Below are 19,622 nucleotides of genomic sequence, written 5' to 3' on the forward strand. Positions count from 1 at the left end.
AACTTTCACTGACAGGCCGAGATGGGACAGTCAGGTTGGCAAAACAGTCAGGTTTAGGAACTTCAACTAACAATTGCTAACAAAAACAAACCTCTCAGCATAAAACGATCAACATAACCTATAAGTAGTTTTTTTTTAGTGTCAGTATCACTTTAAGCGTTGTAGTTTAACGCACAAAAATACAACTGATAAAGTTCCAGGTCTTCCAAATGCATCTGTACCAGATGCCTTGTTATATGTATAGTTTAACAGGGGTTTCTGACTGTGTAGGTCAAAAACTCCAGCAGTACAACTGCCAGATTTCGAAAGCACCACTCCAGAAACTGCATACTTTGGAAGAAATTTCTAAATTTTGGAAAGAAATTTCACGCATCACTGCTCAGTAGCTTTAATAGATGAGAGGATTAAAGATCCTTCTTGTGGCAACAATTAAAAGGAATTTATTTTTTTTCTTTAACACAGCAACCTCCCTTCTGACCCCAGAGGTCTCAGACTGGGGTCAGGGTCGCTCAGGTGTGGTTTTTAATGGAATAAATGGAGTCATAAATCATTTACCAAGTCTAGCCATTTATCAAGCCTAGCACTATATACAGTGCCATGATACTATCCAGTTGCATTTGCCAAGTGCACCTCATACTAATATAGGTGATCTAGAGGTATCATCAAGCATACTGAGAATCTCACCATTTAAAGGGCAATGAATAAAAAGATAATCCATAGACCAACATGTGACTATAACTATTCTATGATTATTTCTATTTTACATCTTTAATCAGACTATAAACAATGGGGTTATAAATATTCAATGATTGAGCCAGAAAACCCTAAAAAGCGAATATAAAAAGGTATTTTGGAATAAAAATATAAAGAAATCGTGCAGAATTTATGAGACGAGTATCTAGTGTGAGCATCTCAGAGTTCCCATTGCAACCTCAGTACTGAGATATCTAGGGACTAGAATAGATGATCGATATACAGTACACATACATACATAAGCCATGAATGTAAACTATATCCTTATAAACTGTGCTTAGTGATGTCATCGGTTATAATCTGATTTTAGTGATGTAATTTGTCACGACTCACTGAAACTTTTGTATTATTATAAAGTACCCCTCTTGCAAAATATGAGATTATTAGAGGTCAACTCTGTGTTCCATGACCTGTATATGGTCACGGAACTACTCAGTAACTATTCACTATATAACTTACAGATTTGCTCTAACTTGCAGCTTATTCCTCTAGTTACCGAGTTAATGGAGCATAAACCCAGGTGAAATAGTGTATATGCATATTCCTTTAAGATATCTGCCTTAAGGTGGCCATAGATGCAAAGATCCACTCGTTTGGCAACAAACATGGCTATATCGGGTGTAATCTGATTGTTCGGGCGTATGGCCAAACGATCCGATTACGATGTGCCGTGGGTTCCGGCGGGATCGGTCGGGTCAAAATCAAACCTGACCGCCGATCGACCAAACAAACGATCTCCGCCGGGCGAAAGATGTCGGCACACGCCACACACGATCCGAAAATCGTACAATAGGATCTGTGTGTCTATGGCCACCTTTACAGAGGAATAGGCTGAAAGATCTATGCCAAACGGATGAAACATATAATAGCAAAACATCACCAATCAGGCAGGGATCATAAATTCTCTCATGTACAGAATTTGGACCCCTCACCCACCCCAAAGGAGCAAGAGAAGCTTGGAAGCTACAGAAGAAAATGCTACAGGGAATAGTGTAGACCACCAAGGTGCATAAAAACAGTGTTGATCGAGAATATTATTTGTGCCCAGTTCAAGGTACAGACACCAAATGGCTCAAAACGTACAAAGATCTGAAATACATACAAGAAAGCCTACAAATAAAATATGTTCAGAAGTCATGAATTACTACTCCCAGCATTTACAGCCAACCCCCTCCCCCCCAAAATAGGCAGCCATGCTAATAATATAGGAGTATCTGTAAGGAGATATATGTGGAGCTGCCATGTTGTACTTGTCAAGACATTTGTTTACATCAGTACACACAGAAGACAAACTGGCTGACCTGACTGATCTCTATGTATTTTCTTTATTCCAAGTGTCAGCAGTCAACGCAATAACAGGTGCACATTACACATTACCCACTTGTCAACAGGACCACAGAACTGTTGCAGATGAAACAGCACCATCCAATGTAGAATGTCAAAAATTCCTTATAGGAAAGAATGACTTTGATCTGTAACAAACTGCAGGACTTATGCTGCCTTTTCCTAAGCTGCTTTGTGACCCACAAAGATTGTGCAGAAGTCGGCCTGAACCCACCTGACCTTCATGTTTTGGCTCGGACAGCACATCACTATAAACTATCAAATGAAAACAAAATGCAACATGTTTTGTCTCTATGTACTGGGCCTATTATCCAAGTATACACTTACCTCATGCCTGTGGAGGGATTATAATTAAAGGATGAGGTCTAATGAGTGCTTGGGCAGGCGGAGACCATAAACAACCTGTCCTGTATCATCAGGAGCTTGTGCAGACAACTCCCCCCCCCCCCCCCGAGTCAGACCATAGGGCCATGGTTCCTAAACTGTGGGGTTGGCCAGGAAAAGTCACTAGGATGGATACTTCTGAAGGTCCATTAGGATGAGATTTGAGACGTAAACTAATTTCCAGCCCTAGACACTAGTGATGTGCAGGCCAACCCGAAACCCGTGGGCGGGTTCAGGCCAACTCATCAGGTTGCGGGACCTAGTACTGCCGGCTTCCGGCGCCGGGACTTATAGACTTCCGCCTGCCTTTGCCCTGCCCCTTTTGTGATGTCACTGCGGGGCAGGCGCAGGTCTATAAAGAGGGCTGGAGCAGGCAGGGGCCAGGGAGAAATTCTCGACCCACACATTACTACTAGATGCTCTTCAAACTACAAATGGCTGGTTTTGCCATGTTTGCAACCATCTGTAACCTTGTCAAGGGAACCTTACAACAAATGTAGGACCTCACAGAGTGTCATAAACCAAAAGAAGTAAGAAAGCCTCCCCCCTAGCTCCATCAAAGAGCAGAGCAGCATTCCTCTCCCAAGCGTAACTGCCCTTATGATCCAGCTGTCACAACACACACTCGGTAGGAAAGCAACAAACACACTGTTCAGAGCCCATGAGACGTCAGAGTATGGATTTTAGGAGGCACTGAGCATCACATTAATTGGTTTTCATTTTTTTATTTATATATATATATATATATATATATATATATATATATATATATATATATATATATATATATATATATATATATATATATATATATATATATATATATATATATATATATATATCCATACAGAAAGCTGACGCACACTGGGATTTATCAAAAATAAAAACTTATTTTATTTGGATCGACGTTTCGGTCCACACACGGACCTTTATCAAGTATCTTGATAAAGGTCCGTGTGTGGACCGAAACGTCGATCCAAATAAAATAAGTTTTTATTTTTGATAAATCCCAGTGTGCGTCAGCTTTCTGTATGGTTATATGGCTTCTATCTGACTAGCACCTGGGTTTTGCCTAAGTAAGTGTGTGCCACAGCCTATCTATATATCTATATCTATCTATCTATCTATCTATATTATGCATTTATCATCTTTGTTCTCTTTCCAGTTCTGAAATGCGGTCACTGCCTACGGCTGCCAAAAACTATCCCTGAGGCTTGAACTTGTTACTTTTTATAACTTTTCTGCCTATGCAGTCCCTCTCATATCCCAAGTCCCAAAATAACAGATGGCATTTGTTTTAGTTTTTTTGGTGTTGTAGCTCTGGTTGCATGCAGAAACCCTACATCAGCTTTGGACATGAAAACATCCTCCTTTACAGAATTCCAGGCCTACTCAGCGTGTCTGCATAAATCTGATGAAACCTCTTGACTGATCAGTATCTGTTTATAATACACAAGAGCCATGAATATCATGTAAATTATATCCTTACAAAAGGCGCATAGTGATGTCATTGGTTATAATTGGAGCGTAGTGATTTAATTTGTCACATGACTCGCTGATACATCTGTATTATAAAAAAATAAAGTACCCCCTGTTGCAAAATATGAGGATATTAGAAGTTACCTCTGAGTTTCATGACCTGTATAAAAACACTCAGCCTTTGGCCTCGCACTTTTTATATGGTCATGGAAGTCCTCTGTAAGTTATAACATCCTATTTATTTTACAAGAGGGGGTACTTTATTCACTATATAATCTCTACTGTCTCTCAGTCAGAACCAGTGGTGTTTATCTTATACACTAATCTCTACTAAAATGTAGCAGAGTATCTGGGTGATTTCTGGTAGTCAGAAGCAGAGAACAGAAAGAAAAAGAGACACTGCTTTCAATATCAGTTACACAAATCCAGTGAGAATGTATACATTTTCAAAGCTTCTGGATGGAGGCCCCACTATGAACCCTTTACCTACACAAATATACCCAGAATAAAAGCATTATACAGCTGTATGCATTTATACAAGGCATGAATACAGGGACTTCAATATTCTGAAATTTTCTAGTAAATATTGCAGAACTGCCACCATGTGCTCATCCTGCAGGGTTTAAACTGTGTCTTACCTGCATCCTAAATTATTGATTAGTGCTGGAATAATTGCAATATGAATCGAGCGGAGTTTCTTGTGGAATGACAGAGATTTGTACACGTTCGGTGCTGTACAGATAAATAAGCCGTCCTCTGAAAGTCCTGCTTGGCTGCCGATACACAGCCAAATAAAACACACGCTACCTCTTTCTGCATCAAACCCTTGTGTAAGCAGAACCAGCAAGAACAAGGTACACTCACACACACAGAAGGAATATACACATCATTCAGGCTCTCCTCATGCACAAACAATGCCAGCAGTCAGGCAGATATTGCTTAATGCTCTCCTGCTAAAGGTAAATGGATTGTGTCACAACAGCTAAAAACAGGTGTGGCCAAATGTGGTTCCCAGCAACACCATACAGTCTTTATAAATATTCCCCAATGCAAATATTTTTGTATTTACAGATGTAGCAGTTGTGAAGTATAGGTAAGGGACAACTAAAGCCTGATAGATCAGTTTAGAAACTACAGTGAAACTTTAATTTTACATAACCTGATTTTAAGTTTTCCCTCATTTTACATTGTTGTTTTGTGGTCCCACCTATCTATTATGCATAATAGATTTCCCTGATTTTACATTTTCCTGGATTTTACACCATTTTTTTCTGGTCCACTGGAAAATGCAAAATGGGGGTTCTACTGTATATACCTTATGCACAGAGGTTACAGCACCAGTCTCCAAAGTTATCTCAAAGCTTCATTACCTTTCTGATTGGTCAGCCAACAACACAGTCCACCCCTTCTGCAACCAGGGAATTGTGGTGTTCCCTTGAGTCCAGATTATATAGGTCCAAACTTACCGCAGATCTTCAATGGGGCTTCCAACTCCAACAGGATTGGTTGACTCAGGAAGATCTCACGAGACTTTATACAGAGCCCTCGCACTTCTGCCTCTGTCATCTGCACAATCTTCCCCGGGCGACATCCTCGTACTGCAGGAGAAAAAAAAAAGTTCTGAGGTTACACTCAAAATAAAGCAGGACAAGAACAGTGCATCGTTATCTTTCTATGCAGCTCCACTACTATTCATCTTCCAGTCTCATGTACACTAGTGCCTGGTTGCTAGGGTGATTTGGACACCAGCAACCAGATAGCTGAATTTCCAAACTGGAGAGCTGTTAAACAAAATGCTAAATCAGAATATCAATCTCTGTATGATACTTAAAGTTAATTTTAAAGGTGAACAGCCCCTTTATCCCGCCAGCGATTTAGATTCTAGGCATTGCGGGGAGTTTAGTCGCAGAAAAAGAGGCAATTGTCGTTGGGCAATTAAATCTACCCAAATCTCCACGTGTGTCTCTGCCCTTGTTTTTTAGATAGGGTCAGTGACTCTCATTTGAAAGCTGGAAAGAGTTAGAAGAAGGCGGAACATAATTTAAAAAAGCTATAAAAATAAATAAATAAAGAAGACCTATTGAAAAGTTGCTTAGAACTGGCCATTGTAAAACATACTAAACGTTAACATACTAAACTATATTTCTGACTAAATACATCAGCATATATTTGATGTATTTTAGGTACATAGACCTTCAGTCAGTACGTGCGCACAGAACAAACCCCCACTTCACCAAACAATGAATGTATTGAGCAGCAATTAAGCACACAGCGGATCAAAGGATGAACAGTAAATGTAATGCTGTATTATACATACACACAATGCTGTATTCCAATAGAATGGCCATCTTCAAATAAAAGCCGTAATTAATGGAAGCCACTCAGAAAATGAGCTTATACAATATAAACAATCAGTCAGGCACTGTTGTTGGAAAGAAGCGGCCTTCCCCGGAATTAGACTGGCAGTGTATATACTGTAACCCAGAGGGCAAGAGCCTGGGTCTTTTTAGCACTTTGCAGCATCCTCACTATAGCCCAGTGCAAATGGACTTATAAGTGTATGTATGTATGTATGTATGTATGTATGTATGTATGTATGTATGTATGTATGTATGTATGTGTATATATGTTGACAAAGGCTCTAGATGCGTGTGCGAGTGTGATTTTTTAAAAAATAAAAAGCAATATATATATATATATATATATATATCTTTCTCTCAAATAAGGAGGATCTGCACTCTCAGGTCTTATACAAAATTATAAAATATTTTTATTTAAATGGGAGACTAATATAAATATTATAATGTTGTACAAGACCTGAGAGTGCGGATCCTCCTTATTTGATATAGATTTAAATGTTTGATACTGCACCCAGGCAAGTTGAACCATATGTCGGGAGTGCTGGATTCATCGTGGAATCTATCTATCTATCTATCTATCTATCTATCTATCTATCTATCTATCTATCTATCTATCTATCTATGAACAATAGACTGCAGGCTGCACACAGTGTCTGTGACAAAAGGATGCCAGGCTGATACCTGCTACCCAAGTCAACTAAGTAGCAACAGCTCAGTGCTCAGTTAATAGGAAAATAAAATTTGAAAAGTGAAAATCAGATGCCTGAGCACCCCCAAGTCTCGAGCGGAGACTGAAGAAAGTGATGTGAATTCAGTAACAAAGAATGTAAGTGCAAACATTTGATCTTGCCAGGCACTTGCAATTGCTTTTGCCTTGGCACCGCTAGATACACAAGCCTGACTGAAAAATTAGAATTCAAATTTACTTTTTGACCCTTAAAATGCAAAGATCCGGATTAGTTGCAGAAAATGTGGTTTCCTGCAATCACCTCCACTTGCCATGTGTAAAGCTTTTGACATGCAGCAATTCTAATGTTACTTAGGGAAAGGTATTTCCAGGAGATCTGTCACCTTCCTTGTGTGCCATTACCTTCAATGCAAAACAACTTGAATGGGCAAGTGAAGAAGCCAGGGGAAAAAGTAATTTTACAAAGCCCTCCAATGTCCTGCGACTCCTCCTCATGGCCTAATGAGTCAATTCAATTAAAAAAACAAAAACAAAGGGATGCGGAACAAGGCGATACCCAGGAATATCTGGGAACAAGGCGATACTCAGGAATATCTGGGAACAAGGCGATACCCAGGAATATCTGGGAACAAGGCGATACCCAGGAATATCTCGAAATCGCCTAGCGAGGCAATTTCGAGCGACAGTAGAGAAAAGATCGCCGCGTGTGTTTTTACGCTGGCGATTTGTCGCGATTCCCATAGACGCCAGCGCAAAAATTTCCCCAGCGATTGCTTAAAAGTCTCGCCAAAAAGTCGCGGCGAAAAGTCGCCGCGAGTCAAATCGCCTAGTGTGGCCTTAGCCTAAGGAGATTCCTTATCTGCATTCTTGTTCTACTGTTTTCACTATAAGTGCTCTGGAATTTGTGTGTTTTTTTTTAGAAAAGATAGCTTCTCAATCCAGTTAGTTAAAATAGAATTGAGACCACAGTTCCAGACCACTGACTTCTCTCTCTTTGTGGGGTCCCGCAGTTAGTAAAACAATCAGCTAGAAAATACGGGACTTCACCCATCTATTTAATTTCCTTTTCTTACCTTTTCTTGGAATCAGAGATAAACAATTGCACTTTAATTGATTCATAAGTGAATTGATCACAATCTGGTGGCACTTTATCACCCTTATTGGTGTTTTAGTTGATTTTTAGTAATTCAACAACCAATTAATGTTAAATGAATTGTTCATGAGTTAAAAATTACAAAGCATGCACAATATTTAAAAGAAAAATCAATTGTGTCTTAGTTTTACTCTATTTAATGCAATTTAATTAAGGTTAAGCACCAGCACTTTGTGGGACGAATTATTAAGGGGGGAACCAATAGATATAGAATCACGAGATTAAATGTTTAACTGAAATCAAATTACATAGTGATAATATATAACTTGTGTGTTTTTTCTGATCAAAAAGACGGGGATACTTTCTTTCTTTTCTCCTATACAAATATTTGTTAATATTTATCATTTTAGCATCCTAACATCACCTGCTTTCTCCCAGCAGTCACAGGCAACAAGGAAACAGTACTGCAACCACATTCATTATCAGCCAAAATAACCCCCAAACGGAGCATAAAAAAATGTCTCAGTTAGATTTTTCGCAGAACACTGCTAAACACTAGAAGGTACAGTAGTTCGCAATAAACCAGTTATTTCATCTGTTTATTACTAATTAAAATCTACAAAAGAGAATTAGTAAAGATTTCTAGCTAAATAGATACATCTGTGAATAAATTCATGCCGCACGCTTTTTCTTGATGTCTAAAAAAGGTCATAAAGAAAGTCCTCTAAATTGGGAAAATCTCCATCCTATAAATTTTCTCTAACAAAACAGAAATGCCTTTACATAAGAGGATCGCTAGTCTGCAATAATAAAGCCTGTAGTGGGTTTAATTATGGATTAAGGAAGTCGATATGATCGCAAGTAACAGGAAATACGGCTCGCAAGCAAAACAAAACTGAAAAACAGCACATTGAACCCATTGCTAATGACTTGTGACGTCTGGAAATTCACTGTAAGCTCTATGGGGCTGGAATATTGTGGAACATTATCGGCACCATTATTTACACAATGGTTGGAGCATCTCATGAAAATTTTGCTCATATCCTCATAGTCATTGTAAGTTAGGGTGAAAAAAAAGACATGCCCCTCCAGTTCCACCTTTTAAGGGTCTGGCCACACAATCTTCTGCGGGCAGGCAGACGGAACGCTTTGTTTTCCGAAGTCTCCCGTAATTGTCGACTTCGGAAAATGTAGCGCTCCGTGTGCCTGCCCCAAGGCGATTTACATTTTAGCCAGCAAAAGGCAGATCGGGGAAATTAGTCGCCGCGAAGAAGAGGAGATTTGTCGCCTGGCGACTTAATCTCCCCAAATCTGCTCGTGTGGTCAGACCCTAAAGGAGAAGGAAAGGCTAAAATTAAGTAAGCTTCATCAGAAAGGTCTATATAAATACACCAGTAAACCCACAAAGTAATGCTGCTCTGAATCCTCTGTCAAAAGAAACACCACATTGTTTTCCTTCTATTGTGTATTCATGGACTTCTGTATCAGACTTCCTGTTTTCAGCATAAGCTCCAGGGCTAGGGCTTGAGCATGCTCAGTTAGCTCAGAGCTAATAGAGCAGGGAAAGGACTCAGGCAGGAAGTGATGTCACAAGCTAATATGGCAGCTGCTATCCAGTGAGAGCTTCTAGAGTTGTTTACTCAGGTATGGTAAAGCAATCTGAAGAATAAATATAGTGTTATAGCCTGGACTAGGGTGGCTAATATATTGGCAATAAACTGCTTTGGTAGCTTTCCTTCTCCTTTAAGTCTATATATAACCTGCCTAACTGCTAGTCCTTCTCTCTTGAAAATTAGTGGTGTGCGGGTGGAGACTCTCGATCCACACGCGACCTGCCCCCTCCCAACCCGTATACGGCCCGGCCCACCGGTCTCCATCTATTTGTAGACCCGCCCCGCAGTGACGCCACAAAAAGGGTGGGGCAGGTGGGAGTCTATAAACTTAGTCGACCGAAGCCGGCAGTGCTAGGTTGTGGGTAGGGAGAGCAGGAGAATAGCTCAACCTGGACACTGCCGAGACCTGAAGATTTTGTGCAGGAACCTGCCCGAACCACGGGTTTTAGGCCGGCCCGCATATCACCACTTGAAGACTTTTATTCTGTCCATTTTGTAATTATTACATGTTTATATGTCTGTGTATATACCATCTGCAGTAGAATCAATTTGGCCTAGATTATTACTTGCTGCACCTGGAGAACACCCCTCACTGCTTGTGCTGCCTGCCGTATGTTTGAGTGGCAGCCATCCTCCTCGCTCATTCTGTCTGCCTCAAGACTTGAATGAAGACTACCTACTATCACTCCTGCTGCCTGCTCTAGACTTCAATAACTGACAGTTAACAACAGGGACAGGCAGTTGCTGCTCAACAAAACCTGATGTTGTTGCCATATATGAATATATGTGAATAACATTTTCCAATACAAGATTCTGTTTACACTGGCGTTTTCACTCCAAGTTCCACACTTTATCTTTGTATTGAATTCCGTGCCTGCCGAAATACAATGAGCTATTCATAGTCGGGCGCCCAATCCCGGCTTGTTACAACGCAACCTGGCGGTCTTTGCTGCATTAATCATTTAGTGCTTTGTATTGTTCTGCCACACACACCCTTTATTTCTACACTATAAACATTTTTACTTAGCCCTGAAATGCATTTTATATAACCAGGGTACTGCAAGAGATTATCTTTTAAACCCCAGGGAATTTGGGTAGTGTGCTCTGTATCTATTTAAGGCAAGTGTACTAAGCCAAGCAAGACTGTGGGGCCTATTTATTTGGAAGTGGAAAATATTTTATGCCTAAAAGGTATTTATAATACGGTATCACTCCCCTTACACCTAACTTAAGCCCCATCCATTACAATCACTGAAATCAGCCATTACAAACAGATATTTGGTATATTTAAAAAGGTGTGGTTTTTATTTTTTTAGATTAGGGGATAGCTCAAATTTAAATTAAACTTCACTATGATAGACAGAAATAGCCTGAGACAGCTTGCAATTGGTCTCCATTTTTTACGGTTTCAAATTTCTTTTCTTGTTTAGAAGCTCTCCCATTTGGACAGCTATCGTATAGCTAGGGTCCAGTTTAGCCTAGCAACCAGGCTGGAGGATAAATTAAAGGAACAGTAACATCAAAAATGAAAGTGTTTTAAAGTGATAAAAATATAACACAGTGTTGCCCTGCAGTGGTAAAACTGGTGTGTTTGCTTTCGAAACACTACTATTGTTTCTATAAATAAGCTGCTGTGTAGCAATGGGGGCAGCCATTGAAGCACAGGATACACAGTAGCTAACAGATAAACTCAGTAAAATCAATTTGTATACTACAGACCTTATCTCATCTACTGTATATCCTGTGCCTTTTCTCCTTTTTCAGCTTTCCTAGTGTAGGACAATAGTACATTATATGGTCATTCCTTAAAGGAACAGTTCAGTGTAAAAATAAAAACTGGGTAAATAGATAGGCTGTGCAGATTAAAAAAATGTTTCTAATATAGTTCGTTAGGCAAAAATGTAATGTATAAAGGCTGGAGTGACTGGATGTCTAATAATAGCCAGAATACTACTTCCTGCTTTTCAGCTCTCTAACTCTGAGTTAGTCAGCGACTTGAAAGGGGGCCACATGGTACATAACTATCAGTGAGTTTGCAATTGATCCTTAGCATGCAGCTCAGACTCAAAAGCAACCGATATGACCCATGTGGCCCCCCTCAAGTCACTGATTGGTTACTGCCTGGTAACCAGCAAAGCAGGTCCTATCATTCAGAAAAATAAAGGCACAAATTCTCAGGCCGACAGAATGGAGTATACTGGGGTTCTGCTGGCTCCATCTGTGTTTTTCTTCTTACTATGCACTGTCCCGTAACATTCTATGGTGCAGTATCAAAGCATTAAAGGAACAATAAACCAAAAAAAGTGTTTTAAAGCAATAAAAATGTAACTGTTGCGCTGCACTGGTAAACCTGATCTATAGGTCATATAAACAAGCTCCTGTGTATCAATGGCAGAAATTGAAAAAAAGACTATATGGCACAGGTTCATAACAGATAACACCATTATATTATACAGACCTTATCTGCTGTGTAACCCGAGCCTTCTCTCCTTTGAATGGCTGCCCCCATTGCTACACCAGCGTGTTTATATAAACTATAGCAGTGTTTCTGAAGCAAACACACCAGTTTTACCAGTGCAGGACAACACTGCATTATATTTTTATTACTTTAAAACACTTTTCAATAATTTTTATGTTACTGTTCCTTTAAGACCTCCAAGGCCAAGGAATAAAGCAGCCCTATACAAAGGCTGCTTCACTACATGGCAAATAGGATTTTACAGTAATGAGCAAAGGCTTGCACAACCCAGAAGTGATGATTAATCAATGCACTGCTTGCAACTCAGAATTACCAAGTGATTTATAGCCCACCCCCCTGTGATTGGCTGCAGAACAATCCAACCAAAGAGCCCACAGAACAATGCGACGGCTCCCATGTCACTGCAGAATCAGTGCGGACAATTAAACCCAAGGTGGCTGTGGATTTATGGCCTGGGCACGCTGACAACATGCTCCTGGCGCCTCTGCCTTTATGAAAGACTTTCTGGCTGGAGTTCCAGGATCTCGGATAGAATGGAAAGTGTCACGTTGGAAAATCACTGGAACATTACTGGGCTGGCAGCAAATGGAGATCCTGACCCCCTGCTGCTTTCATTAATGAGGAGCCTTCCATAAGGAGAAACGGGTCAATTAGTTTGAAGAGCAAGACGCTGTATTTATGGTTGGATCCATATTACAGCCAATGTCATAGACAAAGTCTGAAAAGTCGCCTGCGATAAAGCACACGCAGCGATGCGTTTTCCGAAGTTGCCTCACGGAGGAAACTTCGGGCGACTTCGGAAAACGCATCACCGCGTGTGCTTTAGCGCAGGCGACTTTTCATTATAGCCTATGGGAAGAAATCTCCTCGTGTGAACTAACCCTTAAGAATATCATTTACAGGATACATGTCTCGTGTATTATAGAGCTACAACTCAGACTGCTTGAGTCTTGCCAAATGCGTAACATTAAAGGGGGAACTATCGCGGAAATTGAAATAGCTTCAGCATAGTGAAATAAGAAACTTTCTAAATACAATCAATTAAAAAAATCTGTACAGTTTCTGAAATAATCAAGTTTTTCTTCACTATTCCTCTTTCAGCATCTGTTTCTCCTCATTCTGTCTTCATTCAGGAGTTGGGTGTCAGATGAATGATCCAATATATCTTATGGGGGGGGGGGGGGACTCCTTTTGCCTAGAAGATGTATTAGAGCTCACTCTATTAAAATCACCAGACATCATGTCTCTCTACATGCAGAATTTGTGCAAAAGGCAGTTATTTTGTTAGATTTTGTTTGTACAGGTATGGGATCCATTATCCGGAAACCCGTTATCCAGAAAGTTCTGAACTACAGAAAGGCCGTCTCCCATAGACTCCATTGTAATCAAATAATCCAAATTTTAAAAAATATTTCCTTTTTCTCTATAATAATACAACAGTATCTTGTACTTGATCCCAACTAAGATATAATTAATCCTTATTGGAAGCAAAACCATTTTATTGGGTTTATTTAATGTTTACATGATTTTGTAGTAGACTTAAGGTATGAAGTTCCAAATTACAGAAAGACCCGTTATCCGGAAAACCCCAGGTCCCGAGCATTCTGGATAACAGGTCCCATACCTGTACTGGAATCAGTTATTTGAGTGAGCTCCAATACATCTGCTAGAAAAGGAAGCCGACCTGTAAGATATATTGGATCATTCATCTGACACCCAACTAATGCATGAAGACGGAATGAAGAGAAACAGATGCTGAGAGAGGAATAGTGAACATAAACTTGCTTATTTCAGAAACAATGCAGAATTCTTAATTAATTGTATTTAGAAAGTTTCTTTCAGTATGATAAGGCGTATATTAAATTTTCATTTTCGCGATAGTACCCACCAGTGATTAAAACCACTTACCTGAGACCCTGGGTCAATGCTCCTGTTCTCCGAAAACTGCACCAGTCTGGTGTACTACTGTAGGGGCACCATGCCTCCATCTTGTTCCTGGATCCTTTCTATGGCCCAGTACAAGTGCTCACACGAGTAAAACTGTAAAAATGTGGGCGTTTCACTCTACTGAGCAGATGCACCTTGTAGGAACAGAAACACTGGCCTGGGGTCTCAGTTAAAGGATTACAATCCCCTGGGGTACCTAACATTTTGGCACACCCAATGATCATGCTTTTGCAGACATAGAACCCAGGCAGAACATCTTCCAGCCATGAAACATCCAAATTCCTTCATTTTGAAGGAAAACACGGCATTCTACATTGCAGTGCTAGAGTCATGCATCACTTTTAACATGAACACCCTACATCGGTCACACATTTAATCCTTTTTCTGCCAGCAATCTGGTGGCAAAACGGTTGCTAGACAACCTTACCCCTGGAGACACAGGTACTATATTGATGGCAGAATGTCACTTTCTCTGCTGGTCATGCTGTTGGTAGGGAAAGGGTTAAAGCACTAACCGTTCTACCCTGTAGAGAGAATGTGCAGCGCTGGTGGGATTATCCAGAGGATCAGCGTATATTTTTGCACAAGGAAAAACAAAAAGAAAGTGAGCAAAGCATTGCAAATCCGCTCATTAAATCAGATTAGACCGGCTATTTACAGAACCCTTGTGGGAAAGGGGGAGTTACATCTGAAATGCATGGACTGAACCAAGTAGTGTAAAGGTTCAGCGACTCTGCTTCCAAAGCCCAAATACATATAAATACACACGGGGAACATCCATGGTTTAATAGCAACAGTCCTTTGTCCCTTTAAGTTAATTTTTAGTATGTTCTAGAATAGACATTTGAAAAGTTGCTTAGAATTAGTCTCTAAGTTTCTCCTATTCCAGTGCCTTATTGAAATCAGTGCATGGTTGCTAGGGTAATTTGGACCCTAGCAACCAGATTGCTGAAACTGCAAAATGGAGAGCCAAATAACAAAAAACCACATTAAAAAATGAAAACCAATTACAAATTGTCTAACAATATCACTTTCTACATCATACTAAGAGTTAGTTTAAAGGTGAACTGCATGTAGGTAGCAGCACATCAACTGCCTAACTACAATTCATATACAAGATTTCCCACAGGAATTCCCAAGTGTCTGCAAAGAGTAGCAGCCTATATGGCACTGATCTTCAGCCTGTGTTTCTCCAGCTAAACTAAACAGCTTGTAGAAACAAAGTGAAGATCAGTGGTGCAATGCAATGGCAGCCTGGGACTTAATCACAGACTAATGCATGGCCCAATACCAGGCAGCACCCACATCAATTTAATGATCTGTACTACTTCATCCCTGGAGGCCAGTCCTAGCCCAAAGGCCACTGAACCAGAGCTGCTCAATTAGCCGCTCAGCACATCACTGATCGAAGGAATCTCCTTGGTATTCCAGGTTGCTGAAAGCAAGGATGGGGCATGTACCCACTGGGATTCTGTAGTATATTTTCCATTGCCTCTAATTAATGGTCCCATTTATTCCAGTGGATCTGCAGCGCCAGGAACAGAGCTGAAAATGGCCCAGCAGAATAGATCAAGGGCTATTTGCTTCCAATATAGCAGGCACATACCTGCATGGCATGAAAAGGGTTAATTAAACACACAGGAGTCAGCCCATACAATGCAGACGCAGCAGGGAAAACACGTCTACTACTTCATTTAAGGCCACATTGCTCATTTGAATCTGAGCAACTGGACTTAATTTGTGTGTTTGTTTATATAGTCACCATGCTTTTTTATTTTTCATCTTAAAAGGTTATACTGTGTGGTTTCTATGGTCAGTGTTCTGGAAACAAAATCTTATATTGCTTTCTTTCACATTTTTATAGAAGTGCTCTCCATTGCATTTTTACCTTGACAATGAACGGCCTGTTCCAAGCATGTCTAATCAGAACACCCCCATAGAATATCATATGCCCAGCCTGAGTGCTGTGGAGCAGAAAGTGAATAAAACCACAAATAACTGCAGCAAATTGCTAGTTAGTAATGTCTGCATCAGAGCAACGGTTATTTTGCAAATGTTTTGACAAACATGTTATACCATGTCTGAGATATCTGCTTGAAAGCAATTGCTGGGTAAAACCCAACCATTTTTCTATACAGATATGGAAGCTATTAACAAGAATGTTCTGGACCTAGTGTTTTCCGGGTAAGGGATCTTTCCGTAATTTGGATCATCATTCTTTTAAGTCTATAAAAATATAATTTGACTATTACGGGTACAATATCAGTAGAACAAAGATGGAGAAAGATACACTGGACTCTTCTGACAAAAAAAAAATTTTTTTTAAATAAATATATATATATATATATATATTTTTTTTTTTTTAGCTCAGCTGACAACAGTTCAAATTTAAACCTTCAAATAAAAAACAAACAAAAAAAAAAAGAATCAAAACAAAGTCACCAATACTTATTGAACATTAAGGGTCAGGCCACACAATCAGATTCGGGCAGATTAGTCGCCCCTCATGAGGCAACTTCGGGCGACTTAGGAAAACAAAGTGCCGCATGTGCATTCCGGCAGGCCATTTTCATTTGAGTTGGCGGAGGGCAGGCAGTTCGGGGAGATTGTCGCCCGAAGAAGAGGAGATTTGTTGTCGCTAGGACGACTAATTTCCCCGATTCTGCTCATGTGGCCTAACCCTTATACAAAACGTTTCTTCTGCCAAATTCACTAAACATTTAAGGAATAATTACTAGTCTTTTTCTAGTTGTTTAAACATTTTATAATGGTACCATGCTTTCCTAGAGAAAATCTTTTCAGCTTCACTTGAAGGTCTAACATTTGGCCAGGCACTACTCATTGAAGGTCCGTCCCACGTTTAGACAGGGCCAAATTTTTTTATGTTTTTTTTTTTTTTTTTTTTTTTTTTTAACAGTTTGTGGGTCAGATTCATATATTTATCTTTCGAACATTTGTGAAACTACTCCTCTGACCCAGAGTTTATATTTGGAATCTCTGCCATAAAGCCGAACAGGAATGTTGTTACTGGACAGGAAACATAACTAGACATGCGAGTACCAGCAAATACACTCCCCCACATAAGAACTACATTTTTAGAAGTCCAATTTTTTTTTTCAGAAGCAACACCAGTTCTGAGAAATAGAACAGGTAGGTAGGTAGGTAACAGGTGCTGTTATCCAGAATGCTTGGGACGTGGGGTTTTCCGGATAAAGGATCTTTCCGTAATTTGGATCTTCATACCCTAAGGCTACTAGACAATCATTTAAACATGAAATAAACTCAATAGGCTGGTTTTGCTTCCAATAATGATCAATTATATCTTAGTCTGGATCAATTACAAGCTACCGTTTTATTATCACAGAGAAAAAAGGAAATAATTGTGGATTATTTGGATAAAAATGGAGTCTATGGGAGACGGCCTTTACATAATTCAGAGTTTACTGGATAATAAGTTACCAGATAATGGATCTCACACCTGTACAGCTTTTCTTTTTTCAGAAATCTGTACTTTTTATTTATACAGACAGTATTCTACAAATATATGTGGGCAGTTGTAGAAAGTCGGTTATATTTAGGGATGCACAGAATCCACTATTCTGGTTTCGGTCAAACCCCCGAATCCTTCGTGAAAGTTTTGTCCAAATACCAAACCAAATCCGAATTTGCATATGCAAATTAGGGGTGGGAAGGGGAATACTTTTTTACTTCCTTGCTTTGTGACAAAAAGCCACGCAATTTTCCTCCAGGCCAGGTAGAAGGATTCGGCCGGTACCTAGTTATATTACAGCCAAATAAGGTTTGTAAGTTTTCTAAATATAATCGATTAAAAATGATGTACCATTTCTGAAATAATTAAGTTTATCTTCACTGTCCCTGTCTCAGCATCTGTTTTTCTTCATTCAGCAGTTGGGTGTCAGATAATCATTGACAGTTAGATCCAATATCTTATAGGGGGGCTCCTTTTGCCTAGAAGATGTATTTGAGCTCACTCTATTGAAATCACCAGATATGTCTCTCTACATGCAGAATTTGGGCAAAAGGCAGCTATTTTGTTAGATTTTGAGGGATAGTGAAGATAAACTATTATTTCAGAAACATTACAGCATTTTTAATTGATTGTATGTAGAAAGTTTCTTACTTCAGTATGATGAAGCTTATATTCAACTTTCAATTTCACGATCGTCCCCCTTTAATAATAATGGAACATCTCCTAGAAGACTTTTCAGTGCCAGTGTTCAGTAACATTCATGTCTCTCCTTATATGAACTCCCACAGAAGGGCTGAAGGTGAATAGGGCATGAGCGGGCAGAGTGCAATGCAGCACACGGAGTGATTTAAACCTCATAGACCTTCATGTAATAAACTGCTGCAGGTCTGGCTCCACAATACACAAGCCAGACATGTGCAGATAATCCCTGTAATACAAAATCTCAGATTAAACCTTCAGAAGGAACCTTACTTGCCCTCTGTAATGGACCATTGTTATATGAACACCTCACAACAGGCCCATAGCCCGTTCAGTACCACCTCCACAACCGATTGTTCTTTGGGAAGGTCTGATGAGAAACAATGTCCAGCTGAAATGTCAATAGTAAATTCTTGGATTTTTCTAACTGGCCCAACAGATATCTGTCCTATATTCAGAGAGATAATGTTTAGGCAACCCTGCATGAGGGCCCTATATATGGGCCAGTAAGGGTAAAGAGCACATGCTTAAAATTCGGGGAGATTTAGTTGCCCATCGACAAATTGGCTCTTCTCCTGGCGACTCATCTCCGAAAAAAGCCTTCCCGGTGGCTTGAATCTAAATCGCCGGCGGGATGGCACTCGGAGCAGTTTGTTTTCTGCTGGCAATTTAGATTGTAACAGGGGGAAGGCTTTTCGGGGAGACGAGTCGCCCAAAGAAGAGACAATTTGTCGTCGGGCGACTAAATCTCCCCGTATCTTAGCATGTGCCCTTACCCTAAACTCCCGACCCAGTCCAGTGGGACCAAGCTGGCAGATTTTATCAGCCTAGTTATGGCCTTAAGGGTAAGACTAAAAGCGTATTTGTTTCAGAAATTCTCTCCAGTGTTTCCCCTGGCAAGAGAAAAATAATGATATGCCTCCCCCTTCTCTCTTGTCCTATTAGTGTTTTTTGTTGAAGCCAGTAGGGCTGGGTGTATCTGCAAATATAGCACAAAGTTCTACCAGCTTCTGAAATATCCCAAAGGAAAATAAAAGAAAAAATGCACCGGGGGGTAGAAGAGAGCTGGCGGTGGGGGGAAAAATGCCAGGCAGTGTGCCCGGCAAAAAGGGCTGTAATAAATATGTGCCTCTTCACATCACCAGGGGACTGAAATTGCCATTGCAAGGAAGCAGACACGGAGGGGAATCCATAAACCAAAAAAGTGCAAGTAATTTAGATTCTAAATTTCAGCCATTCTACATATCTTCCATTAAAATGAAAGAAAATAAAACATTTCTAGGCAATTAACAG

At 40.0% G+C, this 19,622-nt stretch overlaps 1 protein-coding gene across 1 annotated transcript in view; it reads right to left on the bottom strand.

The window, feature by feature from the left end:
• ppp1cb.L (protein phosphatase 1, catalytic subunit, beta isozyme L homeolog) overlaps positions 1 to 19,622 on the bottom strand; it is a 41,589-nt gene that overhangs the window by 13,409 nt on the left and 8,558 nt on the right. The window contains exon 2 of the mRNA NM_001091957.1: positions 5,427 to 5,558. Within this exon, the coding sequence (NP_001085426.1) occupies positions 5,427 to 5,558 (132 nt within the window). The remainder of the gene's footprint in view (positions 1 to 5,426; positions 5,559 to 19,622) is intronic.

The sequence above is a fragment of the Xenopus laevis genome, chromosome 5L, assembly GCF_017654675.1.
Source record: "Xenopus laevis strain J_2021 chromosome 5L, Xenopus_laevis_v10.1, whole genome shotgun sequence".
Taxonomy (NCBI): Eukaryota; Metazoa; Chordata; class Amphibia; order Anura; family Pipidae; genus Xenopus; species Xenopus laevis.